This window comes from Eurypyga helias, unplaced genomic scaffold, assembly GCF_000690775.1.
Source record: "Eurypyga helias isolate BGI_N326 unplaced genomic scaffold, ASM69077v1 scaffold18452, whole genome shotgun sequence".
NCBI lineage: Eukaryota > Metazoa > Chordata > Aves > Eurypygiformes > Eurypygidae > Eurypyga > Eurypyga helias.
Window position 1 is genome coordinate 247 of NW_010238083.1, and position 21668 is coordinate 21914.

Genomic DNA, 21668 nt, shown 5'->3' on the forward strand with positions numbered 1-21668 from the left:
AGTGAAATGAAAGCCAGAAGGCGGTGTGATGATGCAACAGGGCTTTAATACAAACAAGAAGTGGAATACATTCTTGCGGAATGAGGCAATGCAGAGACAAAGAATGTAATTTCCATTTCAACAAGGACTGCAATCAGTCAGTCGTTCAGAGGAGCACAGGGTTCACAAGATGTTCTTCTTTCAGCTGGACACTTTCACAGCCAAGTCCCATTACTTGTTTTACTCTCTTCAGGTTCAGAAAGAACAAACATAACATGAGCAAATGACGAAGTGAGGTAACATTGGGATCATAAGCTTTAGATAAAGCGCAAAGAGATCCCAAGCAAGCCCAGCTCCTAGGGACATCAGCTGGAGCAGAGGCTGCTTGGCATGTCTGATTTCCACATCTATATGTCAGCTACTGGTCTGTATCTTGTTATTCATTCAGCCATTAATCTTTCTTAAAGATTTAAAATGGCCCATAGTTTCCATAGCGATATCTATAATACCCTCTGGAAAAAAAGGGGAAAGAATTTCTACCAAATCCTGAAAAAAATGAGTTTCGGTAACAGCTTCCCAAACGGGAGATTCCACCACCACACGAACCCTCCCCACCATATGAGCCCCCTCCCATGCCACCATAAGAACTGCCTGAACCATGGGAGCCCATCCCATAGGAGCTGCCTCCAACACAGGAACCACCAGAGCCCATTCCTCCACCTCCGGAGCTCATTCCTCCACCTCCGGAGCCCATTCCTCCACCTCCGGAGCCCATTCCTCCACCTCCGGAGCCCATGTGACCCTCAATTTCAGGCATGGCAGTTCCCACAATACTTTCCTGAGGGCACGAGCTGATAATGGGTCCCGGAAAAGTTACCACAACGGGTGGCGCGTACACGATTGCTCTTGAGTCTCCACATGAGCTGACACATGGTTCATTCCAACAGTTGACAAACGGTTGCGAGCATGTCACTTCACATGGCTCAGCACAGCGGGAGCTAAGCATCTGTCCATAGGAAGACATCTTTCCAGAAGGCAAGTCAACCTGAAAGGCAGAGTGCACTAGCCTGATAAAGTTACAGCCAGAGGGGTGAAAGAACAAACTGTATTATAGTAACACGCGTTGTGTAGATGTGTTGAAAGGTATCCATCCGAACAGATGAGATACATATGTCCTAGTCAGCTACACTAAACTCAAGAAGTAGTGATTTAAAAAAAAAATTAAAAATAATCACAGTTTCTAAGGCACAATCCATTCTACTCTAAAGAAGAATGTGCATTACAGATCTCACAAATCAAGAGTGATTAATTGCTGCATAGAGGCTTCTAAGTCTATCCTATCTCCTCTCTAGTGCTCCATTGCCGCCTAGCCTATTCCCAAAATGAGTTCTGGGAAGAATGTCTCTGTTCTTTTCTCACATAATTGCCTTTGTTGTTCTTTTTGTCTGGGAGTCAGTCCTATCCAAATAATGTTTTTGGAGTGTCCTGTCTCCATAGATAGATGCTGAATTCCTAGGAATTGCTGCCATCCACATTTTTGAAAATCCGATTAATTTTTTCCCCAACAGGTGGTGATTCACCCTATTTGCAAGTTACAGTTTCCAAGTAAAATGTTTTTAGAAAATAAGGTCCGGCACTAAAATGGGGCAGGATGTATAGCCCCATATTAATGCTACCTATAAATCCACATCTATAATTATAAATGGATTTAGTTAAATCGGACTTACCCAGTCACCGAGAAGAATAAGTCAGCAGAGACAGCTACAGAGACCTGAGTTAAGTGCACTTTTATATGCTGTCATAGAGAATAGAAATTGGGAGATAGCTTTACGCAACCATTCTCTACATCTTGTGAAACAGAATGTTTTCCCCTGGTGATGCCTGCCATTGTTGCAACTGATTTGATAACAGCTTATGATTATTAGATAATTTACAATCCCACACAGCATGATGCGTGTACTTCACCCACCTTGCCTTGATTTTTGCTGAAAATCTCCAATAAATTGAAGTTGGTTTTCTCTTAAATACTTGTCAAGGCAGATCAGAGATGGATTAGTAATCACGGGATTCCAATTTATCAATTGTCATTTCAGATAATAACAACCAGTGGCTTTCTGGATTTTTCCTCTTTAAAGGCAAGGAATCCTTTTACATTAACCAGCTATTAGTGTCCATGGCTATTGCGTACTCACTCCAGGGGCTTTGGGACTGGGGTCTATGTCTAGGGACTGTCCTTTGGACAGATCTTCTCTTACATGACTATAACATGTCCCAGGTAAGTGGAAAACAAGAGATACTGAAGCAGTTGATGGACTCTCCTGTGAGCACTGTCCAAGATTTTACAATTTATCCTCATTTCCCCATTTCAATGAATCATCCCCTTCCAAGGTACTTTCAGAATAAACACCAAAAAAATACTAATAACTATGAAGTAATTTAATTTTCCTTTCTGAGTAGGCCTGTTGGAAGCCATATGAGGAAGGGAACAATATATATTTCCTGTGGGACTAGAAGATCCAAAGGAAACATTCCCTGAAGCACAGTCCATAGCTTCAGCTAGAATAAATTCACAAGGCCTGACAAACACCAATACTGTGATTCAATAATCACATTTACATTTAAAAAAAAACTCTTAGCTATGTTCTTGTGGCAAACTACTAAAACTAAAGCTAGAAAAGACACAGATTATTTCGTTTATATTTCATGACCAGGAAATCAATATACTGACCAGAGAAGTGTATCAGCCAATAGAGATATGACAGCAAGCTGCACACAATGACTCACATAATTTGTGGGAATGAGAAGTAATTAATAATTACAACAATTGACAGCTGAAGCAATTAAAGGAGTTACAGAACCAAACATTTTATGAAAGTTAATAAGGACCTCATTGGTTTTGAGGTTTTCCCAATGTATAGAAAACTTGTTCAAAACACAGCTTCTTAACCCACACCGCAGAAAATCACACTGGCTTGACCATCCTTACAGTTTGTTTTCTGTAACTGATGCTTTTCCCTGGCAGATCTAAGGGGAGTTCGTACTTTACATAAGGTAGATAGCCATAAGAGCAGAGACAGACTTTCAAGCTCAAACCGTAGTCAGCCCTCACACTTTTAAAAAAATTATAATATTCAAAATGCAAAAAATGTAATTGGCAATAGTCTGACATCTTTGAACCTCAGCTGCTTTACATCAAATAATTCTTTTAAAGATAGAGAAATAGATATCCTCCCTCACCAGGTGAAAGGTAAAGACTATGAAGAAAAAACATCAGGGATTTTGTATTTTCCTGTAGAGAATTTGTTGCTTCATATACAGAGCAACAAACTTTCCATAAAGCAGCAGTCCGGCCCGCTAGAGGAATCCCAGACTTGGTGCTCACAGTTTTGAGATTTAAACTCACCTCACGTAAAGCAATCCTGAAGCGTTATCTGAAAGATTCCTCATCTTGTTTTTCCTAGCATGTTGTTGTTGTTGTTGTCAGCGGTGTCTTTATTGATTTTCTGGTTTTAGAAATCCCAGCACTGTTCTCTGATCCTTACACAGCTGCTTTGCATACGAAGATTAAATCTTAAAGAGGAAGCTGGTTTAATTGCTATTGCTCTCACTTGTGCCATGCTATAATTTTCTAAATTGGTCTGAAATCTTGCTTGTCTGAAAGGAAATAGGCTGTATTATTATCACAGGCAGTAGCAAAACATTAACCTTAACCTTCATTTTTTCACAGACTTTATCATAGCGATTCCAGGCAGATAGTGCTTGTAAGAGAATAAAAAACAACACCATGCAGCAAAATAACTAGATTAAAATATGGGAATTACTGTGCAAGAGTGCACTAGAGGCTCTTTGGATCCTGGACATGCACATTTTGGCATAGGCTTCCAGTGTTGTCTAAAGAGATGTCACCTGGAAATCTATTTCCAAAACTGCTGAAACTGGAGGGTAGATATTACTGAGTGCCTTTTCATTGCCTAATTGCAAGACTGAGGATGAAAGAAGGAACCAAAGGACTAGATCACCGCTGTCTGCTCTTTCATTATCTGTGTATTTGCTGTTATTATATTGCTCAGACTATTGCAGTATCTCAGTTTTATGCTTTTATGTTCATTGTAAACTGTACTTTACATTTACTTGATTACCTTTGTTCATTCCTACTAAAAAAAATTACCTTTTTGTTCTTGCTGTTGTTTTGGCTTTTTTTTGGTTGTAGTTGTCAGCCTACTCCTACCATCATGTTTGGAGTTGTTGGAGATGATTTACTCAGACTATGGTATTGTAAGTGTAGGAAACCTCATGATTGAGGGCTGAGCAGAGTACAAAAGAACAGGAAAAAAATGTCTTGATTGATGTTAGAATTTGTAGTTTTTCAGAAAAACTGATGCTTCCACCAGTTCCCAAAATCAAAGGAACTTAATTTCTTCTTAAAATCTTCTTTACCCACATCTGCCTTCCGTTTCTCAGGCTTTATCTTATATTTATAAAAATCTTCTCCAGTAACTATTTCTTAGAACCTAAAACCCCTGCTTACTTGTCCTGTCAGTCACTCAGTAAAGCAAAACAAGTCATTGTGCCTGAAAGTTGGACTTGGTTGTGTAACTATGTGGTTGCCACAGGGTAAATGAGGATGTAGTGGTTAGATTCAGTTCCAGATTGAGACGGCTACACTTGGGTATCTAAAAATACATATCTCAGTTTCTCTTACGGTCAGCAAACACATGTGGTGCAGCCTGGAGTTCTATCCATGCATTTACCTTTCCATAAACGCTTCATTTCAACAACAGAGCAGTTCTGACATCTCTGAAGTACCGTCTAGCTGTCCTTTGAGAGAACTGGAAGTTTAGAAACCCCCTGATATGGAGACCCTCTATTCAGCCACCACTGCGTGTTCCAGTTTCCATTGGCACCAGGGCGACTGTCTTCTATTTTTTGCCTTTTCCACACTCCTCACTTAATCCCCTTTCAGCAAAATTCACCCTGATCTCAGGGGGAATTCACAGGCAGTGACCTCACTCTACCCATCTCCCATTTGCATCCTGAATACAAAGTCTCACCTTTAAGTATTTAATGGCAAAACACAGCTCTCTTGTTATATGGATTTCCTCTCTCATGGATAGTTTTGGATAGTATGGTTACATTTTCTAGCTACAGTGCAACAAAACATGGTGATTAAATAATTATACACACAAATAATTTTGAAGCTGAAGAATTCTTCCTCACCACTAAATGAGATTGGCTCAGACCTCAGGAATAATTACACTAATGTGATCTTACCTGGCATCTTTCATCAGAAAAACAAAATAGAACTAATGTTCTTTAATATACGAGTGCTGTTCTCCTCAATAAAACCTGAGGGTATGTGAAATTGCAGCCTGAAGAGTAACTACAGCCTGCATGTCTGTGTATAATTTAGGTTTGTATCAAAGCTGGCCGATGTATATTGCTTAGGCTGCACACAACATACCCATCACCCAAACGTGTTTTTGAGGTCAGAACCACCTTGCTTGACCAGCAACAGGACTGCAGGACTCTGAAAGCTACTGGGTCATCTCAAGTCCCCAGGTGTGGGAAGAGCTGATGTAGCAGTAACAATAAGGCTTCTGGATTGCTCCATAAATCATCCCAATCCTGCCCCATCCCACCCTATCTCATAAGACCCAGGCTCTGAAGAGACTTGTACCTTCTGCTTTGTGTCTGAGCTGCTGCAAAGAGGTGGAGGACCTCAGTAAGAACCAAGAGGCTTATAGAGGTGAGCAGGACATAGTAACGTATGCTCACACGAGTGGCAATTCAAAGATAGCTTGGAATAGCCCTTCTGTCCCATGACGAAGGGGGAGAAAGGGGTGTGGGGTTAGCTGGGCCTTCTTAAAATGCAAGTATTTTAAGAAGAGGTATGTATAGATGTGTTTCTTAGTAAAGTGAGTGCTTGTGAGTCCAAGTTTTGGGTTATTGAGAATGAAGTACCTTGGAAGTTCCACCTGTGCAAATAAACCATTTTTAGTACTTTGTTAGTGCTTACAGTATGTGCTTATACTGCCAGCATATTCCTGTTGGTTCACAGAGGTGTGGTGCTAATATCCCATTTAATAATCTATTAATTCTAAGGCTATTAATTAAACCTTCATTTTGGTTCATTACCTAATTAAGCCTGCTAATCTCAGCAAGAAAAAACAGAAGCTGACTTTCAGTTCCTTCAAGGCTATTTGACTAAGAGCGCTGATCTGGTGGCACAGAACCCTGTGAAATAAATTTTATAGTTGGGTTTAAAGACAGACAAGGGTCTGTTCACAGAAGGAAAAGGGAAAGCAGAGTTCTGCTGTCAAGAAGAAATACCTGAATTATGGTGCCAGGTCCTCTTTTGCAAGTGTCTGTTTAGCACTACTGCTTCTAACTTATGCCAACAAAGCTAAAACTTCAGTTTGAGTAGAAAGCTGCCACAAAGGCCACTACACTCCTACCTTGCTCCTTCTAACTCATGTCACAGCTTGAAAAGGGATTTAAATAGTAAAAGTAGCCCTGTACCAGCACCTTTTCTGGGAATCCCATGCAGGATTTGTTCTGTCCCCTACCTTGGTCTCCCTGGCCCCATCATAAATTTGGCCAGTGTACAATATTGGAATTATAATGACAGGTTATAAGGAATAAGACTAATAATAATTAAGTTTGTCTAAGTCTTAGATCCACCCTTATGTATAGAGTATCACTAGACAGGTTAGGTGGCTTTTGGGCATCAGTTATCCCTAATAAGATGATAATTGTCTGTGCCATACAGGTGTAAAGAGAAAGAAGGTTTGCAAGAAGCAGTGAGAAGGTGATGTGGGGTATTATAACGACAATGAAATGGGGCATTGTCTGTAATGACTGAAACAGCAGGGGAAGGTAGAGGGCTCCCACATGCAAGGCAATATGGGCGGGGAAGGCATTAAAACAAGCAGTGTAAGAGAAACAGATGATATGTGTTTGTGGGACGATGCTAAAGGGCAGGCAATGGAGAAAAGACCAAGAGTGAAGGCTAAATTGAGAGAAAGATGCAGTATTATCAAAAGTATTGGGGGTTTTGCTAAGCTGTTAATCAAAATGTCTCAAGATAAGGTTTAGACAGATAAGTAGAGAATATTGAGGCTTCTTTGAAAACATGTTATGTCAATGCACACCGAATAGACCTAAACTATATGTCTTCATTTCAGACAGCAACCGCATGGATATTACACGCAAATTCCTCTGAAAGGTATGAAGTTCTAAATTCCTAGGCTGAAAGGCTAAAGCCCCAAAAAGCTCCAGCAAGGCTCTTGGAGGACAGGCTATCTTCTGCAAGCTGCTTCATTCTCAAGAACTAAGTCAGTGCGTTTCAGGCATGTAATTTTTGGTTTTAAAAAAGGAATAATTTGCAAGTCATCTTCAGCAGGTGAAAATCACATCCTGAATCCACTTGTGCAATTAGATTATTGTTAAACTCCTCAAATGGCTGGACTGGATGGGGTGTAGATAATGAGTCAGGCTGGGTCTTTTGGATTGGAGGTTCCTGGGAGCTCCACCCTGCTAATGACCTCATTACCGAATTTTTCACAACACTTTTTTCGTGAGCAAGGCAATCAACAAAATCTGTATCTCTGCCCTGCCTCCCAGCTTATCTAGGGCGTGACGCTGCAACACAGTTCACAAGCTAATGTTCCAAGATACAATATGAAGATATAATTACTGTATCAATAAAGTAGGGCACATGCTAATGTCTACAAGATAAACAAGCAGATTTATACGAGTTCCCATCCTATAAAGGGAAAATTTAAATATACACCAAATGTTTGAGGGGCTTATTTTAGAACGAGCAGGTTTACGAGGGGCAGAGGGCATGTATGCCCCTCCCCCAGGCAGATGCCTGGTGAGCCAGCCCAGCAGACAGCAGATCACAGCGCAGGTGGAAGCCCTGGGGCTGCAGCAGAAGAATGGGCAAACCGTCTTCTCAGGGGCTGGCAGCTTCCCAGGGAGGCTGGCAGGAATCCTGGCTGCTTAGCATGTTTTCATGTTTTAACATTGCTGTAAAGTTTTCTGCAATCCCTTTTCTCTTTGAAGAAGTCTCTGAGAAAACAACTGCACCTGGATGTGGCTGCATGGGCTGCTTGCAGAATAAGGTGCACACCCTGATGTTCACAGGCATCTGCCTCCGTAAGTGAGAACGAACTGTTAAATATCAGCTTTCAAGCAGCGCAGTAATGGGGAATTAGTTTAGCTAGCTTTCACATTGGAGTTTTAGGGTCAAGTTTACCTATGAATTTTATTTCACTTCTGTTAAACAGGGCTTCTAGCTTGCAAAGACTGGCAGAGGTGCCCAGTCATAACCACAGTAATATTCTTCTTGGGACCAAAAGGACAATGGACGTGTGGAAAATGTTTAGAGGAATAGAAGTTTAGAATTTGGTGGGATGGGGAAGAAAGGAGTGGGAAGTAGCGGGGGGTGGGGGTGAGATGTCCTAAACCAAGATAAATTAAGGAAAATTTCTTAGGGTGTCATTCGTTTTCATCTATTTACTGCTCTTCGGCTGACACATCAAGCCATGAACTCTCAAAACCACAAGCTCCCTTTAGCAGGATGAGGAACACATGAAAGCTGTGAGATGAAAGTGAGAAAGAGAGAGTCTCATGCAAAGGTATGTGAACGGGGCTGAGGAATGCAAGAGGAAGTTGATTGTTTTCACACTTCATGGGTCAGCAGGACTGACAGATTTGGTTTTTATGTTTGCCATCTAAATTTCACCAGTAGGTACCTGAAAATCAAGAATAGAAGACAAAGAAAATTACAAGAACACCATGATAATGCAGAATAATTTTAATGGGAAGGGAAAAGACAGAACAAGTCTGCTAGGATAAATAACATTGTAAAGGGCACAGTTCCAGATGCAGATTCTGTCACTCATATACTGCATTAACTTCTATATGCAAGTGATACATTTCATCAAAAAATTTTGCTTTTTTTCTTAAATAAAATTAAATACAAAGAAAGGTCAGTTTCTTTTCTCTTACAATTCTTTTCTGCTGTGAAACTGAAAGCCAGAAACAAGGGAAGTGTGTGTCTATATTTATCACAGGGAAAAGTGAATTTACTGGTGACTAATTCTCTTAAATGCTAAGACCAGTCTGATTAGGTCTAGCAGTGAAAGAGTTTGTCATGTCTCAACTGACCAAATTTGTGGTGTCCTTCAATAAGCTGCGGCCTTCATTTTTCTGGAAAGCAATAGAAAAAAAATAAGTTGCTCCTGAGATTCACTGTGTGTTTCAAAGGCCAGGTTAACACAGATTAGGAGAGGGGGTATTTTATTACTCTAGTCACCTGCATGAGAATGTACCTCAGGAAAAAAAACAACCCAACCACCTATGAACTTAAGGTAAGGCATATTTTAAAGAAGACTCCGGTAAGTCTGTTTAGAGAGGCAGTAGGTGTCTACAACAGCTTTGCACTTGGTCATTGGGGTTGGTATCACTATCTTATACTTCTGAGGCCTCTTCCTCCTCCTTTTCTGCATCTGTATTTTCAGTTTCTGGCTTCTCTCCCTCTGGAGCATTCTCTTCCCTCTTGCTCTCAGGTGGCTGGTAGCAGCTATAACTAGGTCTGCTGCAAGGATGCATCCAGTGTGAAGAAAACACGTAGGTGCACCGTGGTGTGCACTGAGGCCTGTGTTCTGGGACAAATCTCTCTGCAGGTGGTTCTGAGCACAGGACTTCTGCCTTTAAAGATGTCACCGGGGCTGGAGCACCTCCTTCCTGGACTGCAGAACTTCCCACTACCGTCTCCTGTGGGCACGTGCTGAGGATCGGCCCTGGGAATGTCACCATGACTGGAGGGGGGAATATAACGACTCTGGAGGCTCCGCAGGATACAACACATGGGTCATTGCAGCTGGTAGCAAGAGGTTGTGGGCACTGCACGTTGCATGAGTAGAAACATCGTCCTGCATCCCGCTCCCCACCGAAGGACATCTGGGAGAAATGGTGGCTAACCTGCAGCACATAAAGGAGGCCACATTTGTGTTTCTCAAAGCATTTGCAACCCATGTCCTGCCCTTCAGCCCACAGACCTTTGCACCTTTGGGGCACCTCCTGCTCTTCTCTCCTGTTCTCCTCACAGGGAGGGTGCTGCGTGTGCCACAGTTGGGGATATGCTGCAGTGGAGAAGAAGGTGCAAGTGGCTTAAGGGTGCAGCTCAGGTGTTTGAGTTACAGGGGCGGTGCAGGTAACACAGATGCTGTAGCAGAGAGCCTGTGAGCCTATGATTTCAGGAAAGGAAGCTCACAGGTCAGTACAGGCTTGTCCCCTTGCTCCACTCACCCCATCACACTGAGTCCTTCTCACCCTACCTCCACTCTTCCAAGAAGGACTCAGACCTCCAGGTTTAACCATCCCATTTTATCACTCGCATCTATTGCTCACTGACCACTTCCACCTCTGCCCCTGTGCAGTGTCTCTGTCAGTCTCCCAGTTACAGATCCTGCCTGGACAGCCCCCAGGACAGCTGGAGAGGTACGGCAGCTGTGGCCAGTGACTTGGCCACTGCAGGTGCCATAAGGCCGCTGGTCATACAGGAATGGGCATTTTATATGCCTGTACTGGAGAATGTCCTTGCCTGGGATTACTTGTTTGTCTTGGTGATACAGCATGCCCAGCCTTCATTAGAGCAATTATGCATAATAGGATTCCTGTGCCTCTGCTGAGATTGTACGTGACACTGAGTGTCCTGAGAGGTTCGTGCAGACTAACAAGTCCATGTTAAGCAGGACTGCAAGGAAAAACATATTATTCCAGCTCTGCAAGCTGTGGACTGCTGTGCGGGAGGTGGAAGGACCCTATTTCGGTGCCATTCTGCATGCTAGCCCCTGAGCTCCCAGGAAAATCTTGCCTCCAGGTGTCTCCAGATGGTTTGCAGATACCATTCATGGCAGAGAACTTCAGAGAGATTTTTGGTGCTGACCTTTTTGCTTAGACCCTGAATCTGTCTTTTATGAATTTGAATAGTTATTCAACTGGAACTAATGTTAAAAAATATTGTGGCATATGGTGATTACCTATGAAGTAGCCACTTTCTTTTTGTCCCTGGAGAAAAACAGGCACTCTCAGAATGCAGTCAAGCTCATTCAGAGGTACGTTTTAAATAAGTTCATGTGAAATGCCTGTTTCTGTCCACTGCTAATGATGGAAAGGTTAAGGGAATCCCATTACTTATCTTGTCTAGCTTTTCATGTCTGTCAGTGCCCAGCATCAGATGCTCTGTCAGAAAAACTATGAAGTCATTGAGTATTAAACAATTGTCCTTGCAGAGTTTCTTCTTCCTAATAGTGCTATGATAAAGGTCTTAACCCCAAGAGAGGCTCCAGCCATGAACAGACCTGCATGAATGACCAGTTGAAAAGTGGGGGGATGCCACTTCTTAGTGAAATTAATTCTATATTCTAGCTGTCTTTGGGATACAAATATGTTCATTCTGGCAGGAAAGGAAGCAAGATTTTAATCCTTTTTTATCCCTTTGAAAAATTAATTTTGCCAATTTATGAATAAAAACTTTTGGAAAACAAATTTGAACATCTCAGATCTTCTCTGATTCTTTTTAATGAAAAAATACAAATGTTACTGAGCAACCTTATCCAGTTGCAGACGTCCCTGCTCATTGCAGAGGGGTTGGAGTAGATGACCTTTAAAGGTCCTTTCCAACCCAAACTATTCTATGATAATGTTATCTAAATTCTACCTGAATAGAGCTTAAAATGCCTTTAATGTTGGATACCAGGTAGCTATATACAGTTAATTGATAATAACAACATTGTACTACTTTTTTTTTTTCTTAATAAGAATGCCAGTCCCCATAGGTAAATTTTTAAGGTTGCACATGGTCCAACCATACAACTAAATAATTTCTAGCAAACATTTTGAGAAAGAATCTCAATAGTATTTTTAGAAACCCCAGAACCCCAGCTCACATTAAAGAAATTTTTTACTCAGTATTATTGGTTGAGGTGAATGGGACTTACCAGCTGTCCAGGAAGAAGTCAAGAGAAATGGCTGGAGAAACCCTGAATCCTTTTAGTTTTATATGCTTTCTTGAACTTCCAGGAAGATGAGACAACCTTTGTGCATGAGGTCTTAATTACTTTCCAAACAATTTTTCCCGCATGTGTAACACTTCTAATTACTGTAATTATTTTAACATTGTTTACCAGCATTATTCAATTTTCAATGGTACATACTGTTACATGCTGTGGGGTTCTCTTCATATTATTTTTTTATTGTCTAAATTAATTGCTGATGGGATTCTTCCACTTCTGTCCTATTAACGTGAAGGTGCAACTCATTCCAGTTTGCTCAGCTTTGACTTAAACATTGACCATGTGAGCAGTGGTTTGCAGAGAGCAACTGATATAACTGATTGCAGATATATTGTCTATACCAGCTGGTGAGTGTGGGATTTTAATTCATTCTCCTAAATCCACCATAGCAATTAGTTGTAGGCACCATGTGGTTCATCCCTGTAAGTGGCTTGGAGGAGGGAGGAGTGCAGAACAGAATTTTGCAGACTGCACATACCCCATTTTTGTTCACAAGGAAATTGATTGGGTTATTTGCTTCCTGTCCTTGGACTGACAGGCTGTTGTCACAGCTTTAGCTGGAGGATGTCATTCTGCTTGGGGATCCATGTTCCTACTCTAGGTACTGACCAGCTGCTGACTGTCTGGCTCCAAACACCACGCGTGATCGTAAGCAAAGAACCATAACCTCTGAAAGCTGCCCACTGGCAGAAGACTAGAAAGAGATAAGGTAATAATTTCTGCAGATAGAAAGCAGATGCCAAGGTGAAAGAATTTAGCTGCCATTTATACTTGCTGAGGGCAAGAGAAATAGTCATGGGCTAGAAGTCCATCAAGGGAGATTTAAGTACGGGGAAATAGTTATTGTCATGTGGCTACAGACCTACAAGAATTGCTGAATTCTGGGGAGCTTCACCGGTTTCCCAAGGATTCAGGTGGATTCTCAGGGTGAAGAGGCACGTGTTTAAGTCTCACAGGTTTAGCCAAAGCTGCCTTTTAACTAAATTTGGAATGATTTTTTTTGAATGCAAATACAAAAGCATTTTTAAATGAAAATGCAAAGCACCTGGAGTTCTCAAGGCTTAAAAACAACATCCTGTTTATGAGAACAACTAAGATGCTTCCATCAAAAAATGCATGTTCTAAAGGTGCTCTTAGCCCTGAGGTGTTTGTCTCAGATAACAGAGCATTAGTATTATAATGATAAAACACTTTGCATGCATAAACCAGTAATGAATATTTTTAAAACATTTTAACATTCCCCATTGTATGGAAACCTCACCTCACCAGTCTCTTGTTGGGGTTATTTTTCCCATCCTCTCACAAAAACCACCGAAAAGTTCACACAAAGTTATCCAAACAGCCAGGCCCCAAATCCATAGTTTACAACAGAGGTTGGTCCTGGTCCCAGGCAGCAATGAGCTGCTCTCCTAGGGCAGTCTATGAGATTTTGTTTCATTCCATAATACAGCAAGCTGAATGGTCACTGTTACCGCCATACCAGCGCACTGGAAACGGGCCGGGGGGAAGTTTGCAGAACCTGGACCTGGAAGGTGGAGGGGTAGGGTTGCCCCAGCGGGTCAGTCCGGCAGTGCATTTTTTTTGACTGCAGGGCAGGGTTTTTTTCTCTGGACTGCGAGGTCTTCGTCTGGACCTGGTGACTGGTGATTAGCAGAGAAGTAGCGTCTTTTGTCAGGCAAATTGCTCTGGGAAGAGAGGGGCTGGAAGTTTTTCACCCTTTTCACTGTTCCTGGGGTTAGGGAGGGAGTTTTCTCCCTCCGCTTTTGCGCTTGGGGTTTTGGATTTATTTTTTGCCTTGTCGTTTTCGAAGCCTGGCAGTGCCGGTCCATGGGTGGTGAGATCCTGTATAATTTGTTCTATTTATTTTCTGTTCTTTTAATTACTTATTAACAGTAGTATTGTTAGTAACACCATAAGTTTCACTTATATAATTAAATAGTTCTTATCTCAACTTTTATGAGCTTCCCTTGTTTTTCCTCCAACCTTTCCTCACTGGGAGGGGGGTGTGTGTGTGTGGAGTGGTAGAGGGACTGGTGGTGCTTAATTGCCAGACAGGGCTAAACCACAACAAGGTTAAACCCCACTGAGCTCTGTTTCTAGAGATTGTTGGAAATTCATGTTAAAAATCATATTTCATATTCTTTGACAATTTCAGGTGTATTATGCATCTCTTGGTGCCTTCTGAACCAATTTCTGATCATACCCTTCTTCCTTAAAAATGAGAAATATGTCTGGTAAAATGGAAATTCCTATTTCTATGCCATTTTACTTGCAGAGCATCCAAATACCCCGAAGTGGAAATTCATTTATAACTCCCAATCTTCCTTCCAGGAAAAAAAGACAGCAAGGTCTTATGCCTTGTGCATCTTACGCCTCTTAATAAGATGGGCAATGTGGAGTTTGTGCAGCTGGGAGGGATCCTGCACTAGAACCACTTTGGACAGCAGTCGCATGGAGAGGTTGTGCAAAGTAAGCCCCAAAATAGAAAAAGCCACTGTGTAGTTCACACTGTCACTGTCCACCTTGGAGTGGAGCCTGTTCTTATTACCTTCAATCATTTGGTGGGTGCAGGTAATAAGAACTGTCCCTTCAGTGTGTTCTTCCCCAGAGCAAACATACCCAGCTCTCCCAGCCTCTCTCTCCTTGCACCCAGTGCCCCAGTCACCCTGCAGCCTCTGTCGGGCCCATTCCTGGCCGACCACGGCTCTTGTACTGGGCACCCAGAACCAGGCATGGAGGTCTGGATGTGGCCTCCGGAATACCAGCTGGAAGAGTGCTTTTGCTGCTGGCTGCGCTCTGGCCCAGGCAGCCCAGCCTGCTGTTGGCTCTCACTGCCACCAGGATGCAGCACTGCATCACAGCACCTTTTGGGCCACCAGGTCCTGCTTTTGCAACTCTTACGAACTCTCCAGACGTAGATCCCACCTACTGATCCATTTGATGCAGGAGAGCAGGGTCTGCTGCCAGAGTAGGTAGTGAGACGAGAGAGGGAACAAGAGAGCATAAAACCATTCTCATGCAGAGAGCCAGTAAAATTCAGGTACCCTGTAGTGGTTGCTTTGAGATATCAGGTTTTTACATGATCATGTCAACGTAACCCCTTTATCAAAAGAAAAACCACAGAAACAGAAGCTCAGATTTTTAAAAGGAAACTATTTTCTGCTGATCAATGCCATCTTCTCCATGCTAACTGAAGGGGAGTCTCGATCCTTTTGTGACCAAGAGCCACTGAGATCAGCAGAGCCTTTAAAACCATACGAGTGGGGTAAGTGCAGGTGGGAGAGCTTCCCCTGGTCCTGGGCTGTGCCACCCTCACGCCTCAGTTGTGAATCTCCATCTTGCCCTAATAGATGCAGAAGTCTGGGCCTCACTGCCTGTCCTGAGCCTACTGATGCCTAGGGTGAGTGAGAGTAGAGGGGAGCCAGGCTTTTAATATCCTGGTACAGGAAGGGGATTGATCCCATGTGAGGTAGTCAGTACTTGCTCAGGCCTTTCCTCTCTTTTTCATTGAATTCCCCAGTGTAGGTGATTTACCAGAAGTTAAAATGAATTCTCTCTACATGGGGAGCAAAGCTCCTAATCCTTGAGGACTGCTGGTAGCATCAGTCTCTGTCTTCAGAGGCAAACCTATCACTTTATTAGAAAACGGAGTCTACAGAAATCCTGCTTGGTCTCTTTGAGGCACTGCAGAGGAGGTGGTTTTCCTTCTGGGAATTGCCTAGGGAGCTGGCTAAGCAAAGCCAGGCAGCAAACAGTGATGGGAGGAGCTGCCGGGTCTCCCACTGCACCTTTAGATGGTGGCAGAGAGCTGTTGCTTCCTGGATGCACCCCAGGAGTACCTCCTGGGAGACACTGGTGATCGGCAGGCGTGCAAAGACGTGCTTTGGGACTGTGCTCCTTACAGATATATATACACACTAGGAAATCAAAATATTGACCAAACATGATAACTATTCCTTATTGTCTATAAAAATGTTATTGTCAAGAAACAGCCGGAATTGAAAGCTAGTTTTACCCCTGGTTGCAATTTTATAACTACAGGTTATTGATGCTGATCACCCGCCTGATGCAGACAGGGTCACGGCATCAGAAGACCTTCTGCAGCATCCCCTCTCCATCTTGCTATGCCAGCGACTATCCCACACAGCCCATTTCATAACCTGCTTAGCAGTGGTTTGTCCGGGGACAGAACTGCAGGGCAGGGCACGCTTGGGGGAAGCTTGCCCTGGTCTCAGGGTGCAGGACTGAAAGTGTCCTGTGTGACCCATGTGCAAACGGGGTGTGCTCCCCTGCAATGCTGGTGTGACTGGGGTAAGCTTGGGTAGACAGTAAACTCCTGTCTGAGGGCTGCTACTGAGTCCCATTACTTTAGTCAAACCTTCTTCCAAACACCATCCTGCACTGTTGCTTTTACTGCATTTCTGTGTAACTTTTCAACACCAAGAGCTGTTCCCACAGCTGCTAAAGCTGCTCCTAAAGGTGTGATTACTGCCATTATTTTACACAAAGGAGTGGTATCACAAGAAATGGGGGTTTTTTCCAGTAGTAGGTATTAGAAACAGTTTTTTAAAATGAGAAATAAATCAGTCAGAGAACAGGAATTGAGCTGCAACCTGAGTTTATATAGCTGGTATAATATAATTAATCCAGTAACAGTAAAAACTTCTCGGGGTGGGAACGGTGTAACAGAGTTGTACGGGTTTGAAATTGAAAGCTTGAGCACCTGCTCAGAGTTACTTAACCTCTGACCAACATCTTTTCTGTTGAGGTAATAACTAAGTGTGGTCAAAAAAAGAAAGGCAATGCACTCTATGAGTTTAATATGGATACAATAAGGGGTAAAATAAGGCCAAAGCTTCTCTGGGGGTTAGGAATGGAAACAGGGAGAATAATAACCTCAGACCTCAGCTACATAGCTTGCTGTTTTCACAACTACTTCATCTTCTTTACCATAGCCATTTTGAAGTACAACGACTCTTCTTGGAGTGGCTTGAGCGTTTCACTCCCCCTGCATGATGCTGCGTCGAGTGCTGGGTGGCCCGTGGGTAGAGGCACTTGGACTTGCTTAGGTGTTGCGTCGATGAGCTCTTGTGCTTGGCTCCATCCTGCTGCAGTGAGCATTTGGCTGCGTGTGGCTGCGAGGAGCACTCCTTTATGGCCTGCCCTGGGGGGCACTTGGTGCTGTGCGGCGGCGGCAGGCACTTGGTCACACACTGCTGTGGGGAGTAGGAGATGACGCACTCCTGCGTGGGGTAGCCCTTCATGCACTTCTGCTGGGGGAACCCACTCATGCACTCTTGCAGGAAAGACTGCGTCCGGCACTGCTGTGGGGGACACTCAGTGACCCCCCGCAGCGGTGGGGAATAGCCGCTGGTCATCCCCTGCAGAGACCAGAGCTCCGTGCCATACCGCTGTGATGAGCACTTGGATATCTTCTGTGACCTGCATTCGTCCTTGCACGAGGATGAGTACTTGATCCCACATGGTGGGTACTTGAGTTTGCCTGGCTCTGGGCACCTGGGTGCACATGGTGGGAGGCTCTTGGCCGTACGCTTTTTCTCAGGGTGGCTGATCTCACAGGGCTGGAAACTTGGCACTGTGCTCAGCTTCATGCTGGGCTTCCTGCAGGGCAGAAGGCGAGTGGTCTCGCAAGGCTCAGGGTACAGCAGGACACACTGCTGCACGTAGGGCTGGCAAGACAGCAGAGATGTCTGCGTCATGCTGGGCTGTGGGCACATGTAAGTGAAAGGTTGAGTGTAGCTTTGCCATGTTGGCATCGGGCTCTTGATCACGCTCACTGGATGGCAGGTGGTGCTGCACGCATCAGACTGGGGTGTGCATTGCTGGATGCTTTCAGTGATACAGCCTGATCCCGGCAGGTACAGGTGTTTATACCGCTCCCCATAATAGTGCATGGTCACACAGGGTGCTTATGCCTGAAAGAAGCCGGAGAAAGACAGACAGTTCACATTGGCATCAGCTATTTTTTGTGATGCAGGACTTGGCATTTCCCTGCCGGCAACTCAACAGGGTAAGCCCACACCCTGACTCTCCTGAAGGTCACAGGCTCTCAGTAACTCAAGGCTGTGATTACCCAGATGAGGAGAGGAGAGTCTGTTCTCGGTTCCTGCCCCCACACCCTTTTCCTAAAAGCCCAGAAACAAGCAGGGATTGGAGTCAAGCAAACTGGAGAGTTTTCATGGCACCCTTCAAGGACCAGCTAAGTGTCCATCAAGGCATTTTACTAAGGAGAAGTGACATTATGACTCCCTGTCTTACTTCCTGGGAACTTCCTGTGTCCCCATTGGGATGTCCTTTCAGGTTTATGATGTCCTGCAACTCTCAAGCAGCAGAGATGAAAGGCAAGCCAAAATTAAAGGTGTGTCCATGCTGTAATACTCAGGTGTGGCTGCAGTTCATGCAGGCAAACCCAAGCTGAGGTTAAAATAGCCAGCTGAGGCTAAGGATAGGTTTGAGACACACACAGCTCAGCACGTATGACCTGCCTGCCTGCCAATGCACTGTCCCACAAGGGTTTACTGGGCTGGTAGTGTGAAATTACAGGCTCTGAGCCTGCTACCACAGCATGAGCTTCACTGCCTCTGCAAGCCTTGCACTCCCTGCTTCGTACTATTGTGTAGGCATCTTCAAGAAAAGAGGAAATAAAACAGGATTGGTTTTAAGTATTTGGTGAAACCGTAGCAGGAAAGGACAAGATATCAAGGCAAAATCTCAGTGTTAACTGGTCAAGTTTCACTGAGATGAGAGAATTATACCCATTTAAAGCAGTCACCAGTCCTGCAGACAGTCATACCAGGCCATAGTGTCCTGGTTTTGTTATGGCAACTCGAAGACCCACTGTCAAAATGCCTAGCATAGCAGCTCTGATAGTGAAAGCTGATCCTGGCAGCCCTTGTTCAAGCAGCACAAAGGGGAGTCTAGCCGAGACCCCATCCCTGGGGAAGGGGTCAGGTGGCACCATCTGGAGCTCCACACTTTCTTCCTGCCACCACTGTGAAGTATCCCACTTTTCCTTGGCTCTGGGAGTTGTAGGAGAAACCATCCCGCATCATTCTCCACTTGGAAAATGCCAGTTTCAGGGAGCTTCCTGAGTTTTTAACAGGCTTATTTTGAGCACAACAGGCACTGGAACCACTAACATGGGAAAGGTACTTTGATCGAAAATACTTTTTTCATTTAGCATTGTTTGGAGATTAAGGCATATAATCAAACAACTATAAAGAAACTGCATTTTCTGAATAGTCTAGTTCTGTCTATAATTACAGTCCAGCATTTTATCTTCCAAAAGCCTATCACTGGGTGATTATTAGCAGTAACAATGCTGTGTGCTACTATCATTAGGAAAACTTATCATTACACTTTTACTAATCATCGACTAATAAAAACAACCTTTGGGAAAACAGCGATAGCAATTGCTAGGTACAATGCCAGAGTATCTGGTGATGCTCCTCAAGATAAAAAGCTTCTAAAGTAGGGGGGATTGTTTACTTCCAGGGAGTTGTTTGCATCTCAGGCTTATTTTTATCAGTTAGCCTAGATAGAAATTTTAACATGTTCAGGCTTAGCTAGACCATCTCTCCGCTGACTTTCACATTGGCTCTGAAGGTGGTCAGCATCTTACTATTATCTGAAAAGTAGCTTTGTTTAAATTCCATAAAATGGCAACAAATTTCTCCATGCCACTTCCTTTAGAGGAGCTGCCTTTTTGCACGCAGTCTTGTATCTGACTCCTGCCAGGATCAAGCCTGTAGTCAATAGCCTCCTTTGGACTAGAACTAATAGAAAGCATAGAAAAGCCCACAAATCCCACTCCTGACTTGACAGTCCATCTGGAAGTGTTTTCCCCATATTCTTCAGTTTAGCATGGAGGAGATGCTCCAGCTGTTAGAGCTGCGCATGTCGGGGTTGAAGGCAGCATCCCGCAGAGATGCTTCTCCACAAGTACACAGGCAGGACTGCACCGGCCACCCAGGAATAAAACAGCATTTCAGGAGCTCCATTAAAAGCCACACTTACCCACTTCATCAGTGAGAACAACCGGAGAGTAGTGCCTAGGAAAGCCTCGCGATGGCAGAGCTTTTATACAGTGGAAAAGTGCCCTAGGGGAGTGAGGCGGTTTGGCTGGGTGATGCTCTAATTGCCTGCCAGTCCTGGCCGAGCCACGTGCAGCTTAACACCGGTGGGAATGGCTGTCCTCACTCTGTGAGGCTGCCATCGCGACGCGGTGCTGCTGGGACATCCTGTTAGTTCCGTCACGGGGAACCTCCTGATCCAACATGCTGAGCCAGCGAAGGCCAGGGGCCACTCATGGCCCTCATGCTACGAAACCCCATGCCTGCCCATTGCAAATCCAGGCCAGGTAAAACACACCTTTCCACCCAGAAGATGATTGCAGTTGAGGCCACTGCCCAGGGTACTCTACATTTCCATGGGAGTTGCATGCACAAGTCCCTCTGGTGCCTTTGAAAGCACCGTCCAGGAAGGACTCTCAGCGACCTTTTTGCAGACCGTAATTACTGTGGCATGCAGACTTCCTTCACTTACACAGGGAATCCAGGAAAGAGACAGATGATGGGGACTGAGAAAGCCTTGGGCTAAGGGCAAGGCGGCTACCCAAAAGGACTTGCCACAAAGTGAATAACCTGCTGAAAGAGGTGACGCTTTTCCGGCACAACAAAAGGGAGAAGGGACGAGCAGAAGCACTGGGGCAGCCAGGGGAAAAGCGGCTAAATCAAACCAGGTTCATGTCCTGACAACACAAATCACATTTCTTGCTCTGCTGCACCACTCATCCCTCCTCTTGTTCCCTGTTTATGCCAAACATAATCCCAAGGGAAAATTAACAGTGGCATGAGCATAAGGGCCAACAGGGAATGCATTTTTACGTAGTCATATGTACATGAGCAAAGGCTCTGGCTTTTTAAACTTGTAATGCAAATCTGACATCTATGACTTGGGTTCCAGTATGCTGGGAATTCAGGTCAGGTCCCACACATTGAAATAAAAAGAGGTGAAAGAAGTTAACTTTTAATGGAGTAGGTGGAAAATTTCTCAACGATATGAAGCACCAGGGATGCTGCTGTGTTGCCACTCCTGAAGATATTTAAAAGACATGTGGACGTGGCGCTTAGGGACATGATTTATTGGTGGACTTGGCAATGTTACATTTACTATTGGACCCAATGATATTAAGGGTCTTTTCTAACCTAAATAATTCTATGCTAGGGTAATTTGAAGCAGATAGACATTGACTTCTGGCTTATGAACTACTGAGTACATTTTCTATTTCTGTTTTCACCAGAAAATCCAGAAGCCTGAAGGTAGGTTTGTTATTTGCATTTCTGATTTTCCAACAAAAAAATTTCACTCAGTATCATAGAGAAAAACACAGATAAAGTACATGTTTTCCCAGTTGATGCCAACATTTCGAGAGCTACAAAAAACAGTGGAAAGAATGCTTCCTCTAGGCTTATCCTATTCTTCAGAACTGATGACAAAACACCGAGTCCAACCTGGATTTCTCTAATTTTCATTGTGCTTCACACCCTTGAAATACAACGCCCATTTTAATGTTAAATGATC

General features: G+C 43.8%; 2 protein-coding genes across 2 annotated transcripts; both read right to left on the reverse strand.

The window, feature by feature from the left end:
* Window positions 1-594: 594 nt before the first annotated feature.
* LOC104506700 (feather keratin B-4-like) lies at window positions 595-1003 on the reverse strand (the record flags this gene model as incomplete). The annotated part of the gene is made up of 1 exon (XM_010147734.1): window positions 595-1003. A coding segment is annotated over exon 1 (409 nt), but the record flags the coding sequence as incomplete, so codon positions are not given.
* Window positions 1004-17011: 16008 nt separating this feature from the next.
* LOC104506699 lies at window positions 17012-17980 on the reverse strand. Its single transcript, XM_010147733.1, has one exon. The coding sequence runs from the start codon at window positions 17978-17980 to the stop codon at window positions 17012-17014; it is 969 nt and encodes a 322-aa protein (XP_010146035.1).
* Between the last annotated feature and the right edge of the window lie 3688 nt (window positions 17981-21668).